The sequence below is a fragment of the Gouania willdenowi genome, unplaced genomic scaffold, assembly GCF_900634775.1.
Source record: "Gouania willdenowi unplaced genomic scaffold, fGouWil2.1 scaffold_118_arrow_ctg1, whole genome shotgun sequence".
In the NCBI taxonomy this organism is placed as follows: domain Eukaryota; kingdom Metazoa; phylum Chordata; class Actinopteri; order Blenniiformes; family Gobiesocidae; genus Gouania; species Gouania willdenowi.
Genome location: NW_021144866.1, coordinates 63,436 through 83,705, shown reverse-complemented (window position 1 = coordinate 83,705; position 20,270 = coordinate 63,436). Strand labels below are relative to the sequence as shown.

Here is a 20,270-nt window from a genome sequence, read left to right as displayed (position 1 = left end):
ACACGTGTGCGACTGAAAAATACACACATAGAGCCAAGGGCACCCTCAACTTTAAAGAAAAAAATAGCGCCCTGTACGCTGAAAAATACGGTAATTAAATGCACATTTAATTACTTATATATATATATATATATATATATATATTACATTGTCTGCACATGTTGTTGAAGGTTAACACTGCAAGAAGTGCAATCTTTTATAGCAATGCATGTTTTGTTATTGCAATTAAATACCGGTAAATGAATTTATTTTATTGCATAATTGTGACCATCACCAGCCCTCCCTAAGGAATGGTAAGAACTTTATTATAGGGAGGATATAAAAACTGAGGGCAGTGTTGCACCTAGGTGAGGGGGGAGGGAACAGGGAAGAGGGAGTCAGGGTAGGACATGGAAAGAGTGGGGAAGAGGTGACTGCTTTAAATTGAGAGTGAGATGTGATGTTATAGTTGTGTATATTGTGCTTATTGTGTTGTGAAATCCATTCAGCCATTCTGGTGACAAGTGATAAGCTTAGGTATAATGGTGGTGGCTGTGACTAGAGGGAAGGAGTGAGTGGTAATACCTAAAACTGGTATTTGGGATCAACGTGTCAAAGTTTATGCCCAGTACGAGTTTATCCCACAGACCAAGACATGCCAGTTCATCCATGACCAAAGTTTGTGCAAGATCCAAGTCTGTGAACTAGGGCTGAACGGTTTTGGAAAATAATCTGATTGCGATTTTTTTCCTCAAAATTACGATTGCAATTTAAGATACAATTCTTTTTTCAAGGTCCTCTTGTCATGTGTTTTTCAATGAACACAAGCAATAAATCAATCTGTTTCATAATAAACTATTTCAGATTTACTTAAAGGCACGCCATGGACTTTGTGACCCATATGAGTTATTTTAAATGATTCCTCAGGCCAATATACAGGGCTTGACAGTATCAATGCTCAGATTGGGGATGCCCTCTTGAAATACCACCCAAGTAAGTTTGGAGAGATGGACCGTCTTTGGCCAGGTCATGTTATCTGGTGAATGCCTGGAGAACATATCACTTTATGGCAGTCACGTGACCACAGGCTCTGATATACTCGTTAGGCTAAGGCTTTTGTTGGTTTTTTTCCACCTGTTCGACACCCTGATCATGGCCGAGGCATGAAAAAGTGTGAAACTGCTTCTGAGGAGGCTAAAAAGACCTGGCTGCCTCTGCCGACCTGCCTTCCGCCCGGTGCCGGGTTGCCCGTCCCCCGTCCACCCCGACCCCAACCGCCATGCTGACCCCCAGTGAAGTGGGCCGACGACAGCGGCGAGGCCAGGGAGTAAGAGGGGAGCGCCGGGCGGCTGAGAGAGGAGGACGGCAGCGGCCGCTCCTATAAATGAATAAATAAATGAATAAAATAAAGTTCAGCCCTTGTGATTAGAAAATCGCGTTTTATGATATCGCAAATGCAATTAGTCGTTCAGCCCTACTGCGAACCCAGGAGCCACCCCGGGCCTGAATAGGCCTCCAGGCCAGCAGAAAAATACTGTACCTTTTATATTAACAGAAATAAAATGGTTCACCTGAGGTAAAATGTTAGTCTTTTTAATGAGAATCATGTGATGTTTCTAAGCCGTTCCCATGATTATAAGCTCAAATAAGCCTGACTTGTTTCCTTTACCCCTAAGGCGCTATTCAGCTCCAACCTGCAAACACTTTTTTTACGCCTATTTCTGCCATTTGTGTAAAAGTTTCCAACTGTCGACGCTTGAGCTTAGAAGTCGTTTTTCCAGTGGAAAGTGAAGTCATTGTGTCCATAGCTGTTGGACTCTTCTTCTGCTCGTCTGAACGTCTGCAAAGCTCTGCCAGCTCCAGCAGATGTTGTAAAAAGTGTCTCTGGATAGTTTTTGAAGCACACATGGGGTCTTTGTCTCGCTGTGGTACATTTGCTCTGAGATGAATTAGTCTGACTTTGTGGCAGGTATTTGTATAACATGTCCGTGGATAACTGTAAGTCTGAACATCGACCGCATGGGAATAAACGTTTAATAATACACAAGTTTTTATAGTTTCTAGGGGTGTCCCAATTGAATATTATCAAAAATAAGTCCAATATTAGCAAAAAATGAATACAAAATCTAGTCAGATGATATTACTACTTGAATTGTTATTTAAGAAATATAATTTGTTTTTATTGGTTTTGAGGGAATAATTTTTCAGGGTCTTGTAATTTATTTATTATTATTTATTTTATTCATATGGTCAAGTTAAACTAGTGGTTATTTTGCACTTTAAAATATATGTTTTTGTTTAATTATTGGATTTATTGATGCTATTTTTCAGACAAATCTAATTTATTTTATTCATTTGTAGATCATTCTCATGTTTAAGTTAAACTAGTGGTTATTTTACACTTTAAAATATATGTTTTTGTTTAATTATTGGATTTATTGATGCTATTTTTCAGAGTATTCTGATTTATTTTTACCAGTAATTCATTTTGCACTTTTTGTTGCACTTTAAAAATCTAATTCCTCTCAATGCATTAAATGTCATTATTGAACCTTGCACAGTATTTATGGGAGTGTTAAATGCCTCTTCCTGTGAGTTAGTGTTTTTTTTTTATTTATGCCTGTACGCAGGAATTTGTAGCCATTAGATATATTTTAGAGATTCTGTATTTTTGGATATAAATCACAGATAATGGGATATTTTCACACATTTTTCCATGCACCCACTGGGGAGTGTTAAAAAGTGATATTCCAGCTTTCCACTCAGAAATGGCTGGTTCTTCAAAACGTAGAAAGAATGAATTAGTGGCCCTCCAGGACCTAGAAAAACACCTATGGTTTACAGGTTCTTCCTTTGCATACTGTATGTGGATTTACTTCTCAGTCAAAAATATGGACACTTAATCTCTCAGATTGCTGGATTCAGTCCCAGGAGTCAGTGCGTGCGTGCGTATTTCTCTCTGTGTACCGTGTATCTATTGTAGTAGATATGTGAATATAGACGATAAGATGATGAATTGAGCATCGGAAACTCTTGTTAACATATTGGTTTTCTTTACGGTGACCATACGTCCAGTTTATGTCCTCTTTTCACGTGTTGTCTGGGGATATTCTACAAATTAATGAAAATGTGGAATCTTGAACGCATCTCGGGGAACGCATTCATTTAAATGAACGTAACTCCGCTAATATTTGCTCTATTGGAGAAATTCCACCAGTTTCTGAAAGCTAAATAGTTGCTGTTTAAAGCCAATATGGTTCATTATGGTTATTTCACGTGACAGAATCATTGACGATGCCTCTTTGTTTTGACAAAATCGTCACACGAGGAAAAGAGAAAGAGGAGGAAAGTCCAAGAGAAATAAAGGGAGAGATTACATTTCATTGAAAAAGTTATTTATTCAAGTGTATATTTAATGATTATTTGTTGTTCTGTAAGCCTTGAGTTTTTTGTTATAGTTTTAATGTCTAGGAGGAGATGTTTCTCATATTGTTTCAATGAATGAGAGATTTTTAGCCAGTATACAGAATGAGATTTTTCGAGGGTAGATTATTATGATCTATAATAAAGAGAGAGAAATGTATTTTTAAACCTAAAAGTATTTATTTATTATATTGTATTTTGCCGTTACAAGGTAGATTCAAGAAAAAGTCGAGTACTTTGAGTATGAAGAGGTCGGCCCAAGTGGTTATCCTACCATAATTGTTAATGAAATGCTTTGTAAAACCTTCTTCCACAGATGAAGTGGCCTCCCCCACTGACCTGCAGTTCTTTGAGGTGACTGACAGAAAGGTGGTACTGACCTGGACAGGCCCAGCTGGTCCTTTCACTGATTACCAGGTGACGGTGGTGACTGTGGACGAGTCCGTCTCCCCTCAGGAGGAGATGAATCTGCCCGTCAGTCAGAACTCCTACATTGAGGTGAAACACCTGCAGCCTGGCACGTTGTATCGCTTTAACATCTACACCATCCACAATGGAGAGAAAAGTATTCCTCTTGTTGGCGAGCAAACCACCAGTGAGTACGACACATGCTGTGAAATGTGTGTGTGAGGACTGAATGAATTCTTCTAACATGCACCCTGTTTGTTTCTGTGGTCAGAACCCGACGCCCCCACCGACATCCACTTCAGCAACGTGACCGAGGACAGCGCCCTGATGATGTGGTTCGCGCCTCTCGCTAAAATCACCGGGTACCGCCTTCTCCTCACGGTGGAAGGTTCCAATCCCAAGCAGCTGCGCCTGCCCGCCGGCCTCACCGAGTACACCATCCTCAACCTGCAGCCGGAGACCTTGTACACGGCCACGCTGCACGCAGAGCAGGACAACACGCTGAGTGAAGGGGAGACGGTCGTGTTCACCACCGGTGAGTAAAAACAGCAGGAATAAAGAGGAGAGCGTCTATAAAGTGAATCTGTGATAACCACATTTATTTATGTATTTATCTGAATAATATCCACTGTTATCCATGAAGTTTACTAATATTTGTGTTGCACTATATGGTTATCTTAAAGACGTAAATCCTTGTTTCATTCAGAAAAAAATAATGTTTAAAAGTGACAAGGATGTGGGTGAAATAGGGTTTTAAAAACCACAGTAATTGGTTAAAAGTTGCAAATTAATGGCCAAAAACAGACAGAAAAAGTGGTAAAAAGGGTTTAAAGTGTCAATATAGGAACAATTAGTTTAAACTGGCAAATAATGAGCATGACAAATCATGAATGTGGTTAAATTGGCAAAAACAAAAAAAGCATGAAATATGATGAAAAGAGGTTAAAAGTTACAATAACACATGTGACATTAGGTGGGAAAGTGGTGGAAAGGGTTTATAAGTGCTGAACATGTCTTGAAAGTGTAAAAAAATATGCAGAAAAGGCATTGAAACTTGATGGAGAAGTGGCAGAAATGGGAGTAATGTAGCAAAAATGCATGAAGAGTAAGTAAAATTTTAATTAACATTATTATTGATGATAATAATTTAAATAATAATGCATTGATAGGTGCCTCTTTCAACACTCAAGGTCAACCTAATTTAATGTCATGTTTTAAATGTGTTTCAACTGGCCTTCGTGTATCAAGAGTTAAAATCAAATGTTTTCCTATTAAAGTACAAAAACAAATGCATTATTTCCACTGGTGTCCCTTTTTTTATTCATGTGAATTTGGCTGCTAAAGTCTAAGTTTAAGAGCCTTGATTTAATAAAAATGTATAATAGTAATGACAATAACACATTTTATACAAATGAGGATCGTTTCCAGCACCGGGGTGGAAAACCACTGCAGTGATTTCCTGTTTCCATTTGTTAGTCCTGTAATCTTTGCCTGCAGAAAGTCTGTATTTCTTTTTAAACGTCACTCTGCCCTTTTTTCCTCTCTATTTCAGGCCCAGCAATGGGTAACGCTCCTCATTTCAACACTGATGTCACCGACACGTCTATTATCATCTCCTGGACACCGGTTCCTCGTGTTGAATACAAGGTAAAGCCAATGGTTGTAGTTGTTTGGCTAAGCCTGGTTATTCTGGGTTCAGTACAGGCGTGTCACCCATAGGGGATGCGGGGAATGCGACACCCGCACTTTCACTAAAAAACAAAAAATCATCTCCCTCACGTTTTACAGAGGGATTTATTGTTGATTTATTTTATTGTATTGGTCCAGTTCGATTGATTGAATGGTGATCAAAGCCAATCACAGTCAGAAATTTGACGAAGCCGCCGTTCTGAGAAGGTAACTATAGAGTTAACAGTGATGAGTAACAGGTGGGGAAAAAAATGCTCCAAAGTGGCAAAAAAAATTTGTAAAAACTGACTAAAATGAGTCAAAAAAAATTGACAAAAAAGAAGAAACAAGTGGTATGTAATGGCTAAAGGAAGCTTAAATGAGCAAAATGTGGCGAACAATAGTGGAAAAGGACAAAAATGTTGAACAAAAAGGGGCAAAATTTAGTTTAAAAAGGAAATAAGTGGTATTTATTGGGCCAAAGGTAGCTTATTTGGATGAAAAGTGGCAAAAAAAAAAAAAATGGTTGAAGAATCACCAAAAGGATAAATGTGTCAAAAAGAACTTGGAAAAATTGACAAAAATTAGGAAAAAGGGTTATTTATTGGAAATGAAAATGGGACTTAGGAAGAGTCAAAATGGCCAAAGAAAAAGGTTAAAATGAGTTCAAAAGTTTCCCCCTTTTAAGGTTTTTTTGGGAAATAATTAAAATGAAGACATAAAGAGCCACATGTTGAGTATCACTGACTTAATAACAACTTTATCATGGTTTTAGTAAATGAGTTTATTAAACTACATTAAGCTGTTCCTGGTTCAGCGTCTTTAGGCTTTTACTAACATCTGACCTCGGAGGTAATTCTGAGTTCCCAGAATATGTCACACCACAGATGAGAATGCCCTCCTGACATTCATGTTCTTGGGAAAACTCAGACCTCTGCCCTTTTCCTCATCTTTCTCTCCTCTCTCTGACTGTGTGTGCGCTTGCTTGCAGTTGACAGTGCGACCCAGTCAGGGTGGAGAGGCTCCTAGAGACGTGACCTCCGACTCAGGAAGTATCTACATATCCGGCCTGACTCCTGGAGTGGAATACACCTACAGTGTTCAACCAGTCATCAACGGCCATGAGCAGGGAGCGCCAATCACACGCCACGTTGTCACGCGTATGTTTACTTCCCACTGATAAATCCTTATTATCCTTCCTTCTCACTTATATTTCTTTTTGTGTTCTTCCTTTCCAGCTCTGTCTCCGCCCACTGACCTCAACCTAGAGTCTAACCCTGGTACTGGTGAGCTCATAATCCAGTGGAATGGAGCTGGTACACCAGGTACAAATGCAAATGGGTCATTCCATGTCATTTCAATAATCAACCTACGCACTTTGGTCTCAAAATGTCATCATTTTTTGAGACCAAAATGCATAGGATGTCCTGAAAGTGTGTTGAAATGACTTCAAATACAAACTATTGTACCTTAGTAATAAAGGGTTAGGTCGCTAAAAACGTTCTCTCATTCTCCTCTAAGACATAACCGGCTACCGAGTCACGTCCACGCCCACAAACGGCCAGCAGGGGAACAGCATGGAGGTGTTTGTGGAGGCGGGGGAGAGCTCGTGCACACTGGACAACCTGAGTCCAGGCGTGGAGTACAACGTCAGCGTTGTCACGGTGAAGGACGACATGGAGAGCGTTCCCATATCCAGCACCGTCACACCAGGTGAGGGTCACGGCGATCCTAACAATCAACCTGTCACCATGACAACCAGCACATCGATAATGTTGAAAGTCTGAAGGATAACGTAGCTTTCAATATTTAAAGATGTCCAGATAAAGACAGACAGATAGTGTCGGCCTCATAGGTCAATAAATCAAAGATGATTTGATCAAGAGGTTGAAATTGCTGTTTGAAAGTTTTTTTTTATTTTTATTTCCACTGTAAAAGTCGGAAAGGTTTCGTGCATGACATTGTGAGATGTGGAGTCCCCTAGAAGTCATGTTTTACTTCCTCAGAAAAAAGTTCTGAATTAATTTAAAACAAATATGGTGAGCTCATAGACACATTCAAAAGGAAGAAGTAATTAGATTTTGGAGATGATCTTGAAGGTACTTTAGATACAGTATCCAGAACAAGTTTTGAAGCATGATGTGGATGTTTGGCTTGTTCTAGTTTGTTCCCAGTATTCCCCGTGATATCACCTCTCTCCAAAAAGGTAAAGGTGGTGGTGAAATGGGATTATTGGCTTAAAATTGGCAAAAATAAGCATGAAATATGGTGAAACAAGGTTAAAACTGGGTCAATATATGTGACATTAGGTGGGAAAAGTGGTGGAAAGGGTTTGTGAGTGCCAAAATGTGGAAAAAATGTGCAACAAAGGCATTGAAATTTGATGGAGAAGTGTCAGAAATGGGAATAATGTAGCAAAAATGCATTAAAAAGTGCAAAAACATGGCAAGAAAAGTGATGAAAATAGGTTAAAATATGGCAGGTTTGGTGTAGTTGTAGAAAAAGGCTCAAAATAAGCAAAAATGGGCTCAGATAGGTAAAAAAAAACATATTATGTTATCTGGTGACCCCCCCCCCCAAATGGGGTCCTGACCCCAAGGTTGAGCTGCACCAAACTTTTCCGACTATGTCAGTGAGAGTGTTTACAGTGGAGATCAAAACAAGCATGTTGTTTTTTTTTAGCAAATGATCTTGGATTAATTGATCCATGAAGCCTACACTGCGTCTTTATCTGATCATAAAAATGTCGTCTCAGCAGCTTTAACTGTCTGTGTAGTATTGCAGGGCTGTTTGTCTGTGATGACTCTTACAAAATAAATTGTGCACCCTTGTGATACTGCACCACGTGCAACCCCACGCTCTCTTAAATAATAAATGTACACATGAGCCCATCCTTCATTGGGCTTTTATGTGCACAAAGGGGACGCAAACATAACCCCTGCTCTTCCATCGCCGTGATATGGAAGTAACTTCTGCTCTTTTTCTTTTCTTTTCTCCAAACTTGCTTTTTTTTCCTCTCCACTTCCGTTGCTTCTCTTTGTGTGTCTCTGGTGAATCCCCCCCCCCACCCCTACAACCATCCAGAGGTTCCTCAGCTGACCGACCTCAGCTTTGAGGACGTGTCCGACACCACCATCAGCCTCCGCTGGACGCCACACAACACCAGCGCCGTCACTGGCTACAGGGTGACGGTGGTGGCCGCCGGGGAGAGCGTGCCCATCTTTGAGGACATGATCATGCCCACGTCAGGGTACTACACGGTGTACGGACTGGAACCTGGCATCGACTATGACATCAGTGTGATTACCGTGACGGAGAATGGAGAGAGTGAACCGACTACGATCACCCAGCAGACCTGTAAGAGCAGCTACTACAACATCATACATATTCATGTGGAATTCCCTGACTAGCTTTTTCAAGCAGTAACCAATCGTCTTGTGTCTTTTAAACAGCGGTGCCAGCTCCCACTGATCTGACCTTTGGCCAGGTGGGGGCGGACAGTATGGTCGTGACCTGGGTCGCCCCCCGCGTCCCCATCCCTTCTGCCATCGACACCTTCGTTATTAGGTAAAAATAAACCAAATACATGTAATGTTTGATTGTAATAATGAGGATAGAGCTCTCACTGCTCTTCTTCTTCTTCTTCTTCTTCTTCTTCTTCAGATATTACCCCACTGACGATGACCACAAAGCTGTTGAAACAAGCGTTGGAGGCCAAACCAACAATGTGGTGCTGAAGAGTAAGAGTCGGCAACACACACTGAAACAATGGCCTATTTTGGTGATTATTTGTTTGTTTTGTCCACAGATTTACAGCCGAACACTGAGTACCTGGTGAGCGTGGTGTGTGTTTATGAGCAGAGGGAAAGCTCACCCCTAGTTGGCACCATGAGGACAGGTGATCATTGCTTTCTGTTTCTGACGTCACATCTTGTTCCCCTTTATCAAACTACTTCCTCCCATCCTTCAGCTCTGGACTCTCCCGTTGGCCTACGTTTCTCTGAGATCCTAACAAACTCCTTCACCATCCACTGGCTCGCCCCAAAGAGCAGAATCACCGGCTATCGCATCCGCTACCACATGGTCAGCGGTGGGCGGGCCAAGGAGGAGAGGCTGCCCCCCTCCAGGAGCCACTTCACGCTAACGGGACTCAATCCAGACACTGATTACCTGGTCAACATATTTGCAGTGAATGGCCGACAGGAGAGTTTACCGCTCAGCGGGAACCAGAAAACAAGTAGGCATCATGGATCCAATATGTTACGGTTTTTTTCACGAAATTTACATTGATTTCCTGACATGTTCTGATTGTCAACTGCCAGTCTTCTTCAAAGGCGTCTTATTGCTTTGATGTTTTATTGACTTACGCATAATAATTCCAGCAAGTTCATTTTGAATAATATGTTAAGGCTTCATTTATTCAGGAAATTTACTTTGATCTCCTGACATGTTTCAGCCAGCAACTGCCAGTCTTCTTCAGAGGCATCTGACTGATCGCTTTAATGCTTTCTTGAATTCCGCGTAATAATTCCACCATGTTCTTTTTTAATAATATGTTAATTTACTTTGATCTCCTGACATGTTTCAACCGTCAACTGCCAGTCTTCTTCAGAGGCATCTGACTGATCTCTTTAATGCTTTCTTGACTTCCGCGTAATAATTCCACCATGTTCTTTTTTAATAATATGTTAATTTACTTTGATCTCCTGACATGTTTCAACTGTCAACTGCCAGTTTTATTCAGAGGCGTCAGCTGATCGCTTTGATGTTTTCTTGACTTCCGTGTAATAATCTCATTTCAATTGAACAATTGAATAAATAATAATTTATGAAGAAGACAAAATGAACTTGCTGTAATTAGTACAAATTATCGCTTTGATGTTTTCTTGACCTAAACATAATTCCAGCAAGTTCATTTTGTCTTCTTCTTGAATAATTATTCAAACATTTTATACTACGTTATACATTATACATACTTTATAAATAATTGCTCAAAAAGAACATGCTGGAATTATTACGCGTAAGTCAAGAAACACATCAAAGCGATCAGCAGACGCCTCTGAAGAAGACTGGCAGTTGACAGTCGAAACATGTCGGGCGATCAAAGTACATTTCCTGGAAAAAAAAATGTCCAAATAAATGTAACCTTAACATGTTATTCAAAAATAAGACAAAAAAATGAATTCTGATGGATAAAACAAAATGTCACGTGTTAACAGAACTTGTTTTTCCTCAGTTTCTGACGCTCCGACTGAACTTGAAGTGCTTGACTCGGCCCCAACAAGCATCACTGTGCGTTGGAATGCCCCCCCAGTCACTGTCCGCTACTACAGGATCACCCATGGAGAGTCAGGTATCCTCCCAGTACACCCACAACACGCTGAATGGAGGGGAAACTCCAATTTCAGAGGAACATTTTATTCAAGTTTCCCTTCTTGTCTCTCATCATCCAGGAGGCAGCAGTAACCTAAAGGAGTTCACAGTGCCTGGTTCTCAGTCTACAGCAACAATCACTAGCCTTAAACCTGGCACTGACTATACAATCACTGTCTACGCTGTGACTGGAAGAGGAGACAGCCCTGCATCCAGCATCCCTATCTACGTAACACACAAGACAGGTACGCACACACAGTACACACATACTGTACCTTCACTTGTCCTCCGAGTGTTTCCTTCTTCATCTGTACGGTCTGCTCTCCAAGGTGTGGACGCGCCATCTGAGATGGAGGTGATGGATGTGAATGATAACAGTGTGACGGTGAAGTGGAGCCCCGCCCAGGGGCCAATCAAAGGCTACAGGGTGACTGGGAACCCCAAAAATGGACAGGGACCCTCCTTCACGGAGGTGGTGGCTCCAGGTACGTCATTCACTTTATATAACCAGCGATGGGTGTCTTTTATGACAGCAAGGGCCACAGATATGAGGGCCACAGTGACCAATCTGAGCATGAATACAGGAAAGAACCAAGGGTTTGGTTTGTTCTAGTTTTGTGTCTGTTTTTGTGTTGTTAGACTTTTTAGAGTTAGTGTGTGTTTTTCTGTCGTTATGAGTTAAATCAATTTGTGTGTTTTAGCGGCCATTTTAGCGTGTTGTTTTGTTGCTGCATAAACTATTTTGACTAACAAACTAACATTCTGTATGTTTTTGGACACAATTTGTGTATTACGTTGTTATTTTGTCTGTTTTTGCTGTATTGTTGTTATTGATTCTGAACACATTTTGGGGGTTTTGTTTCATTGTGTTTGAATATGAAACCATAATGTGTGTTTATGAATCGTTTTGTGTATTTTTTTTGTGTTCTTTTCCAAAGAAATTGTGCGTTTTGTGACTTGTTTTGTGGGTGTTTCTTCTCCTTTTGTGTGGTTTCAGGTATTTTGTGTGTTGCCCTTCTTATTTCGTGGGTTTTTTTGTGTCACTTTTGTGTTTTTGGACTTGTTTTGTATATTCATTCATTTTTTGTGTGTTTTTTAATACATTTTGTGCTTTTTTAGAGTTAAAGTGCTTTCTGACTTGTTTTTTGTGCTTTTGGAGTCATTGTACATATTTGTTGTCACTTTTCTGTCATTTTGTGTATTTGTTTTTAGAGCTGTACAAAAGGCCATATCTGTTTCATGCAGTTCGTCTTTTCTTTATTTATTAAAATGCGTCAGATTAGAAATAAACTGAAATGTGTTTCATTCTCTCAGACCAGACAGAGTTCACCTTCTCAGGCCTGATGCCGACTGCAGAATATGTTCTCAGTGTGTTTGCTCTCGGACAAGATGGAGAAAGCTCTCCAATGGTGGTGAATGCTCTTACAAGTAAGTGTGTATTATTTGGAAGATGTTTGATGTTAAAGAATACCCATAGTTTCTACTGAATGTTAGCGCAAACATGTCAACACCATGACCAACCGTACACTATCACCTGTAGATGTGGACCGACCCAAGGACATGACCTTCACGGATATAGACTCCACCTCCCTGAGGATCACCTGGGACAGTCCTGAGGGCGTGGTCACTTCCTACCGGGTTCTCTATTCCAGTTCAGAGGAGGGTGAGCGAGAGCTGCGTCCTGCTCCCAGAGGAGACGCCGAGTCCACGGTTATTTATGGACTCCAGCCCGGCACGGAATACACCGTGAAGGTCATCGCTTTGCATGACGACACTGCCAGTGTACCACTGGTTGGGACACAAGCCACAGGTATGAAAACAGGAGGATTTTTTAAATATTACTTGGGGTCAAATTGACCCTATTCAATGTTTATCATTCCAAAAATAATAATTGACTTTTTTTTTTCTTCATAATTTACGACTTTTCCTAATTTGATAGGTACGATTCATGAACCATGAAATTATCATGATAATATTTTTTTTTTGTGTTCCTCTGGGGTCAATTTGACCCCAAGCTGTGTTAGCTGTGTAAAACGTGTCTGTCTGTGGATTGCAATCTGTACACTCTCTTTCTCTCTTGAAAATGTCCTCAAGGAAAAACTTACTGTCAATTGCTGCATTTCCATTACATTTGGAAATGCGCAATAAAAACTGTTAATGGAAACACCTGCATTTCGAAAAAAAAAAACCACTCAAAGAATTTCAGAAGTTTCGATTGAAATGTATCGCAAAAGCTCAGTGGAAACACTTTTTCTGCAAATACACGTCACAGAACGTAACTGGTCATATGACCACTTCTTTCTGGGAAAACGTGGTGCAGTACGTGTGGACAGAAAAGGAGACCAAGATATTTCTTAGCATTATACTTTAAAATTATTACTGCCTCATTAGACATGAACAACAAAGGAATGTTTGGTGTTATAAGGAAGTTTGGAGCGTCTATATTTCTGCAGCGAAGTCACGAGGGATGAGATTTCACAGGGAGTTACGAGGCTCCAAAACAATCTTCAATGGAAACACGTTTAAAGCACAACTATACTTTATCGACATTTAGAAATATTGCTTTAATTTTGCAAAAATCTGTCATGGAAACAAAGCTGTAGAGGTTTTGGAACAGCTCTTTCACAGTGAAAGTGACATAGAGGAAAATGTGTCTGCAATGAAGATACACTAACTCTAAAACTGAAAGTTTGACCTGAGGTCATATTATCACCACAACTAATAGGGTTCACACTCTAGTAGTCATTAATGTTGTCAGTAAATTTGGATGAACACATTTCAAGATAAATTAATTGTAATTTAAAAGTTTGTGATGGTGGCACTAGAGAACAGGTCATGGTTTCATTATCAAATATTTATGTATTCAACAAATAAACAAAGGGCCTGACACAAAAAAACTTCTGACAATCACTTTCTGGAGACAAATATCTGTGGTGTCACATTGACCCCATGTGTCAATATAATAATAAACAAGAATCATCCAAATTCTCCTCACCCAATGTCATTTTTCCTCCTTCATCTAGCGATTGCTCCTCCCACAAACCTCCAGTTCTCTCAGGTCGGCCCCACTTCCTTCATCATGCGCTGGGCCGTACCGGGTCAGGAGAACCACCTGAGCGGCTCCCCGGGACTCACTGGCTATCGGGTTGTTGTGAACCCAAAGAACAAAAGCGGTCCCACGAAAGAGATCAACCTGGCCCCAGACGCGACTCAGGCACACATCTCAGGACTCATGGTGAGTGGACAATCAATGTATCCAATTTGTCTCACATGAATATTATACAAGTGCAAATTTCTGAAGTCATAATATTTAATCTGACCTGTGTTTTTTCACTATAGATTGCGACTACCTATGAAGTCCATGTTTATGCCTTAAAGAACTCTCTTACAAGTAGACCCGTTCAGGGTGTGGTCACCACCTTGGAGAGTGAGTCATACGTTCATTAATGGTTAAAGCAGGGGTTCTCAACTTTGGGGTCGCGAGGCACTGGGAGGGGGTTGTCAGATGCCTTTGAGAAACTAAGAATATATATATATCAATATATATATTTATTTATTTTTAACAATTTGAGCCCATTTTTGCTTATTAATACCTTTTTTCTGCAACTACACCAAACTTGCTATATTTTAACCTATTTTCCTCACTTTTTCTTACCATATTTTTGCTCCTTTTAATGCATTTTTGCTACATTATTCCCATGATTGCCAGCTTGCCATCAAATTTCACTGTCTTTTCTGCACATTTTTTCCACTATTAAGACATTTTCAGCACTTATAAACCCTTTCCACCACTTTTCCGTCGAATGTTGCATTTGTTGACCCATTATTGTCACTTTTACCTCTTTTCACCATGATTCATGCTTATTTTTGCCAATTTAACCATATTCACAATTTTTCATGCCCATTATTTGCCAGTTTAAACACATTTTTCCCACTTTTTAAATTGCATTAACGCAAAATTCAGATTCATAGAACAATGGACCATCATTTTACTGACTTTATGGATGGACCCCAAAAATATCTCCCCTTTATTCCCCCTTATAGATGGTCCTGTCTCCACATGACTGTTCTTCAATGTTCATGTCTGTGTTCAACTACCTTTAGGTACATTGGGGGTCCCCGGTTTTTGGAACCTTTAAACCTGAAAAGGTTGAGAACCACTGGTTTAAAGAACTTCTTTGTCTAGACTTGATGCACAACATTGTGGATTTTGTTTTCTTTCTAAAACAAACCTAATTTTTCTGATTTTAATGAAGACATCAGCCCCCCTCGTCGCGTTCGCATCACCGATGTCAACGATTCCTCCATCTTGCTGACCTGGCGGTCCAAGATGGAAACCATTTCCGGATTCCTGGTAGAAGCCACACCTACATCCTCCTCCTCTGGCTATAAACCCATTCAGAAAACTATTGGTCCGGAGTCGCGGTCATACAGCATTACAGGTATGTACTGTATATACTGTATACAGTATTTTAAATTGTATATAAAACCATGGAATATTAGTCTGAAAATCACAAAAACACACACCAGGTTGTTTTGTTTTTTCTCTCTAACCATCATTGAAGGTCTGGAGCCTGGAACCAATTATAAGATCAACCTGTACACACTGAAGGGGAATGGACGCAGCGTACCTCTAACACTCACTGCTACCACAGGTAACAATGAACGCTGGTAGTATATAGTCATCTTAAAGATGTAAATCCTTGTTTTAATCAGAAATAAAATGGGTTAAAAGTGACCAAAAATGGTGGAAAAAGTGGTGAAATGGAGGGTTGGGGTAATGTAATTTAAAAAGTAGCAACAATTAGAATAAAAACTGGCAAATAATGGGCATGACAAATCATGACTGTGGTTAAATTGGCAAAAATAAGCCAATAATGGATCAACATATGTGACATTAGGTGGAAAAGTGGTGGAAAGGATTTATTAGTGCTGAAAAAGTCTTAAAAGTGCAGAAAAGACATTAACATTTTATGGGGACGTGTCAGAAATGGGACTAATGTAGCAAAATGCATTAAAAGCAAGAACAAGTGATGAAAGTAGGTTAAAATATGGCAAGTTTGACATAGTTGCAGAAAAAGGATAAAAATAAGCAAAAATGGGCTCAAATTGTTCAGAAAATATTCTTGTTTCTTGAAGGCATCTGGCGACCCCCTCCCAGTGTCTCGCGACCCCACATTGGGTCCTGACCCCAAGCTTGAGAACCCCTTGCAACCAGACAGGTTTCAGCTTTTGGCTAAAGATGACTATCTCCCTTTAAAATCTGTATATATACTGTATATATGTATATATATATATATATATGTGTGTATATAAGTGATTCGATACATTAATAAATATGTTATTGGTGGAAGCCTGTGAATATTTGTTGTAGCTTGTTGGCAGGGGTAGACTGGACATCTTGCAAATTTCAGGCACTGTCCTGGTGGGCCGTCAACCTGAAGTTTGTACGGTCCGCTACATATTTGTTTTGTTTTTTCTGAGGAAGTGAGAATGGAGGCAGACATGTTAAAAAGTGGCCAAAAATGGTCCAAAAGTGTCAAAAACATGGCAAGATAAGAGTGTAAAGTGACAAATGTGGCAGAGAAATGGGCAAATAAAGATGAACCAGCTGATATGGAATGTAAAAGGGTAGCTTTGATGTGCAAAATGTGGCAAACAATAGCGAAAAAGGTCAAAAGTGTGGAACAAAGAGGCAAAATGAAGGGAAAAAAGGAAAAAAAAAGTGGTATTTATTTGGAAAAAGTTAGCTCATATGGATTAAAAGTGGCCAAAAATTTAAAGAAAGGACATATTTTGGATAAAAGTGTCAAAAAGAACTTGCAAAAAGGGACAAAAAATTGGGAAAAAGTGATATTTATCGGCAAAAGGTAGCTAAAGTCTGAAAAAATAACTCTTTGTTTTAGGCTTTAAGGTAGATATTGAGGAAAGGACTTTAAGTTTTTCTCTTTGTTCCATTAAAAGAAGTATTGTTGAAAATCTTTGTAATTGTTTCATGATCATATGGTTAAACATTAAAAAATAAATAAGTAAAAATGCATATGTTTGTTATACTTTCTTTAATGAGTTCCTTTTTCTGTTCTCTAGCTCAGCCTCTGGTCATTCCACCCACCAACATTCGCTTCACTTCCCTGAACCCCAGCAGTATTTCTTTCATGTGGGAGCCTTCACGCAGCCCCAGGGTCACCGGGTATTACGTCACCTATGAGGAAGCTGGTGGTTTGCCCCGAGAAGTCATTCCCAGACCTCACGCAGGCCAGACCTACACCAGCATCGACGGTGAGGAGGAGTGGATCTTATACTATTAATATACCCCTGGTTCCTAATGTTCTGTTTGATTATAGGTCTGAAACCAGGGACAGAGTACGTTATTAAAATAGTTGCTCTGCAGAACGCCTTGAGAAGCACGCCTCTAGTGGGAAAAGCCAGAACTCGTAAGTCATGATTGTTTTTTTCATTCCAAAATCCAGAATTTATATGTATTTATATCAACTTCCTGCAAATGATGTTACATTTTAAACCATGTTTATTATGGCAGTTGTTGTTTTTTGACTGGATGCATTAAATTAAGCCATAAATCTAAAGATAAAGCTAAGATTAGAGATTTAGAAACTCCAAATGATGACCAAAATCTTGAGGCGGCAACAGTTTCCACATGTTGAAGTGCTGCCCTCTACTGGAACATAAATTATCTCCCTCCTCTAGTGCACACGTGTCAAACTCAAGGCCCGAGGGCCAAATCCAGCCCTTCAGAGCGTCTAATTGGGCCGACGGCAGCACGCCAAAAAGTCAGAGAAGCCATGAATTATTGTGTCAATTCCCAACTATTGAAGTTGTAGATATCTCCAAATTCATACACAAATTCAATTAAAGTCCAAAATATTTGCAGGGCTCACATTTTCCCCATGCTTATGTCACATGCTGGCAGTTGTTTTTTTTTTTTTTAATCTCAAATTGTTGAAAGAACAATCTATTTTTCCAAAATCCTGCAATTTTTTTTCAAATTATTCCACAAAATTTCCACAAATTCAAAAAGAAGATCCTACAACGACTGATGTCACTGTGTCACTTTTTGCTTTGATATTATCAGTGTCATATATATTTTATCATTTATTCGTACGTGGAAGTGCAAACTTCAGCACAATAATGATTAAATTACGACCGATAATTTTCCCGCCTAAAATCTGCGGCCCACTTAAAGGGGACATATCATGCTAAATCCACTTTTTTAGCCCTTAAATGCATTTTGTTGTATATTTAGAGTGTTTAGAAGTACAGAAAAGTTCAAATTAGTCTCTTCAGGTGCTCCGTTGATATCTTTATATTCTGTTTTGGTCATATTTTACAATCTGTTTCGATTTTTCTATTCTCTATTATGTTTTTTGAACAATAACGTCACAGTATTTGCAGCGGAACTGCCAAATTAGGACATCGACTCCAGGCCCAACACTTCGAGCAATCCGCCATTTTTATTTCTCGCTTTTATTTTGTAGTCCACGCTCAAGGATGCTGAAGTTACGAGAGGATAAGTCAAAATGTTTGGTTGTTGGAGTCAAAGGTGACAGAGACAAAGTTTATGTTAATTTGTCTATTTTAACTACAGCACTAAAATGAATGAAGAATGAATCTTTCATTTTGAATTAAGGAACATATCTTCGGAGACATTTTCACTTGCTAAAATTATTGGTTGATACTAATTAGTTCCAAAATACAACAAACGCAACGATTAAGTGAGTGAAAGCCGGTCATAATATTTACAAGAAAGAGTTGCTTTAAATCAGTGATTCTCAACTGGTGGGTCGGGACACAAAAGTGGGTCGCGGACCTGTACTGGGTGGGTCGCGGACAGCTGGTCAAAATTAAATAAATGCTTAATGTCTCTCATGTTGTATTTTATTTTGGAAGAAAATAATGCATGCTGTGAAATGCATGTTACACAGGAAAATGTGTAGATTTATGTTGGAAAAAAAATTATATATGTGTTTTCAACAGCTATTTTTAAAAAACAAAATTTTGTTGGTTGATTTAATGTCTGTGGCAAAATGTGGGTCCCAGGGTGGGACCAGTTGAGAACCACTGCTTTAAATGAGCGTTTTCATACAATTCCAGTTATATTTTATTGTTTGAAAAGGAGTCAATTTATATAATGTGTGTGTTTGAAATGGTGAGTATTGGCAGGGATTTTGCGATACTTGGGTCACGATGCGATATTATCACGATATCATGATATGTTGCGATATTTTACCCAGTTATCAAAATTAAATGTAAAGATGAAAAATGAAATTGCCGTATGTGTTCATCAGAAAATATTGATCATTCAGAGGACAAATTTAGTCAAAAGTATTTGCTTCAAAACATCCTATTTATTATTTATTATTAGTGTTTTTGCACATTTTCACTGAAAAAAAGAAAATGCAGTGTTACACACACTGCCATCATAAATAAAAGTGAAACAAGTTTCTTTTCACTGAAACTACTGTGTAGAAGTCTCAAAGTAATTATTGATGAAATGTCAAACAAAAAATAGATTTTTTTTTTTATTTAAAAAAAAAATTAAAAAAAAAAAAAATTAAAAATTGGCACCCAAAAAAATCGCGATATATCGTGAAATCAATTCTTTTCACTCCCCTATGCTGTCATGTATCTCTCTTTAAAACACTCTAACTCTGTCTGTTTCTCTCGTCCAATCAGAACCAGCCACAGATGCCCAGCTCCTTGTCCCTGAGCTTCCTCACCTTCCTGTCCCTCATCAGCCCGCCACCGACATCCTGGACGTCCCCGAGTCCTTCAACGACAAAATGTACACGTCTGCACCCACACTGTGTCCTCACGCCACTGTATATTCATCAGAATTCCCTCTGTTCATTCCTCCTTTTTCTCCCCAGTTTTGACACTAACTATGTCCACCTGGCTGGTACCAGTGGTCAGAACCATCCAGGCCAGCACGGTCAACACATCTACACTGAGTTCCAGAGCCTGGGCCCCAATAATGGCCTGCACGGGCCCTTCAGTGGACCCAAAGAAGGCCAGAGACCCACGCTTAGAGAACCTCTGGTTTATATTCCAGCAGCAGGGCCTGATGGACACAGGGTGCCTTTAGTCAAAGTAAGGGAATATAACTCACACATTGAGTAAGAAATGATCCTCATTTTTGCTCTTTAATCATCCATCCCCTCCACCCCTTTGAGGTGAGCGACGGCCCCCTGCCAGGACTCGCCTTTGGTTTCCCTGACAACGAAACGGAGTTCCCTCAGGAAGCCCAGACCATCACATCCATCTCCTGGCAGCCCATTCCTCAGACCTCTGAGTACGAGGTGTCCTGTAACCCCATCACACACCTAGAGGAAAGTGGCTTCCAGGTACAAACACACAGAGCTCTATGGGGTGACCATTGTAAAGTTGCATGCTAAAATAAACAG

At 39.7% G+C, this 20,270-nt stretch overlaps 1 protein-coding gene across 1 annotated transcript in view; it reads left to right on the top strand.

The window, feature by feature from the left end:
• The window catches only part of LOC114458414 (fibronectin-like), a 50,332-nt gene that overhangs the window by 23,144 nt on the left and 6,918 nt on the right, over positions 1–20,270 (top strand). Inside the window, exons 18-42 of the mRNA XM_028440781.1 lie at positions 3,719–3,997; positions 4,082–4,345; positions 5,363–5,457; positions 6,470–6,638; positions 6,717–6,803; positions 7,000–7,191; positions 8,563–8,835; positions 8,931–9,045; positions 9,142–9,218; positions 9,287–9,376; positions 9,449–9,715; positions 10,715–10,831; positions 10,932–11,096; positions 11,181–11,336; positions 12,166–12,279; positions 12,392–12,661; positions 13,875–14,086; positions 14,191–14,278; positions 15,108–15,293; positions 15,417–15,506; positions 16,939–17,130; positions 17,196–17,285; positions 19,543–19,651; positions 19,737–19,956; positions 20,040–20,210. Of these exons, the coding sequence (XP_028296582.1) occupies positions 3,719–3,997; positions 4,082–4,345; positions 5,363–5,457; positions 6,470–6,638; positions 6,717–6,803; positions 7,000–7,191; positions 8,563–8,835; positions 8,931–9,045; positions 9,142–9,218; positions 9,287–9,376; positions 9,449–9,715; positions 10,715–10,831; positions 10,932–11,096; positions 11,181–11,336; positions 12,166–12,279; positions 12,392–12,661; positions 13,875–14,086; positions 14,191–14,278; positions 15,108–15,293; positions 15,417–15,506; positions 16,939–17,130; positions 17,196–17,285; positions 19,543–19,651; positions 19,737–19,956; positions 20,040–20,210 (4,088 nt within the window). The remainder of the gene's footprint in view (positions 1–3,718; positions 3,998–4,081; positions 4,346–5,362; positions 5,458–6,469; positions 6,639–6,716; positions 6,804–6,999; positions 7,192–8,562; positions 8,836–8,930; positions 9,046–9,141; positions 9,219–9,286; positions 9,377–9,448; positions 9,716–10,714; positions 10,832–10,931; positions 11,097–11,180; positions 11,337–12,165; positions 12,280–12,391; positions 12,662–13,874; positions 14,087–14,190; positions 14,279–15,107; positions 15,294–15,416; positions 15,507–16,938; positions 17,131–17,195; positions 17,286–19,542; positions 19,652–19,736; positions 19,957–20,039; positions 20,211–20,270) is intronic.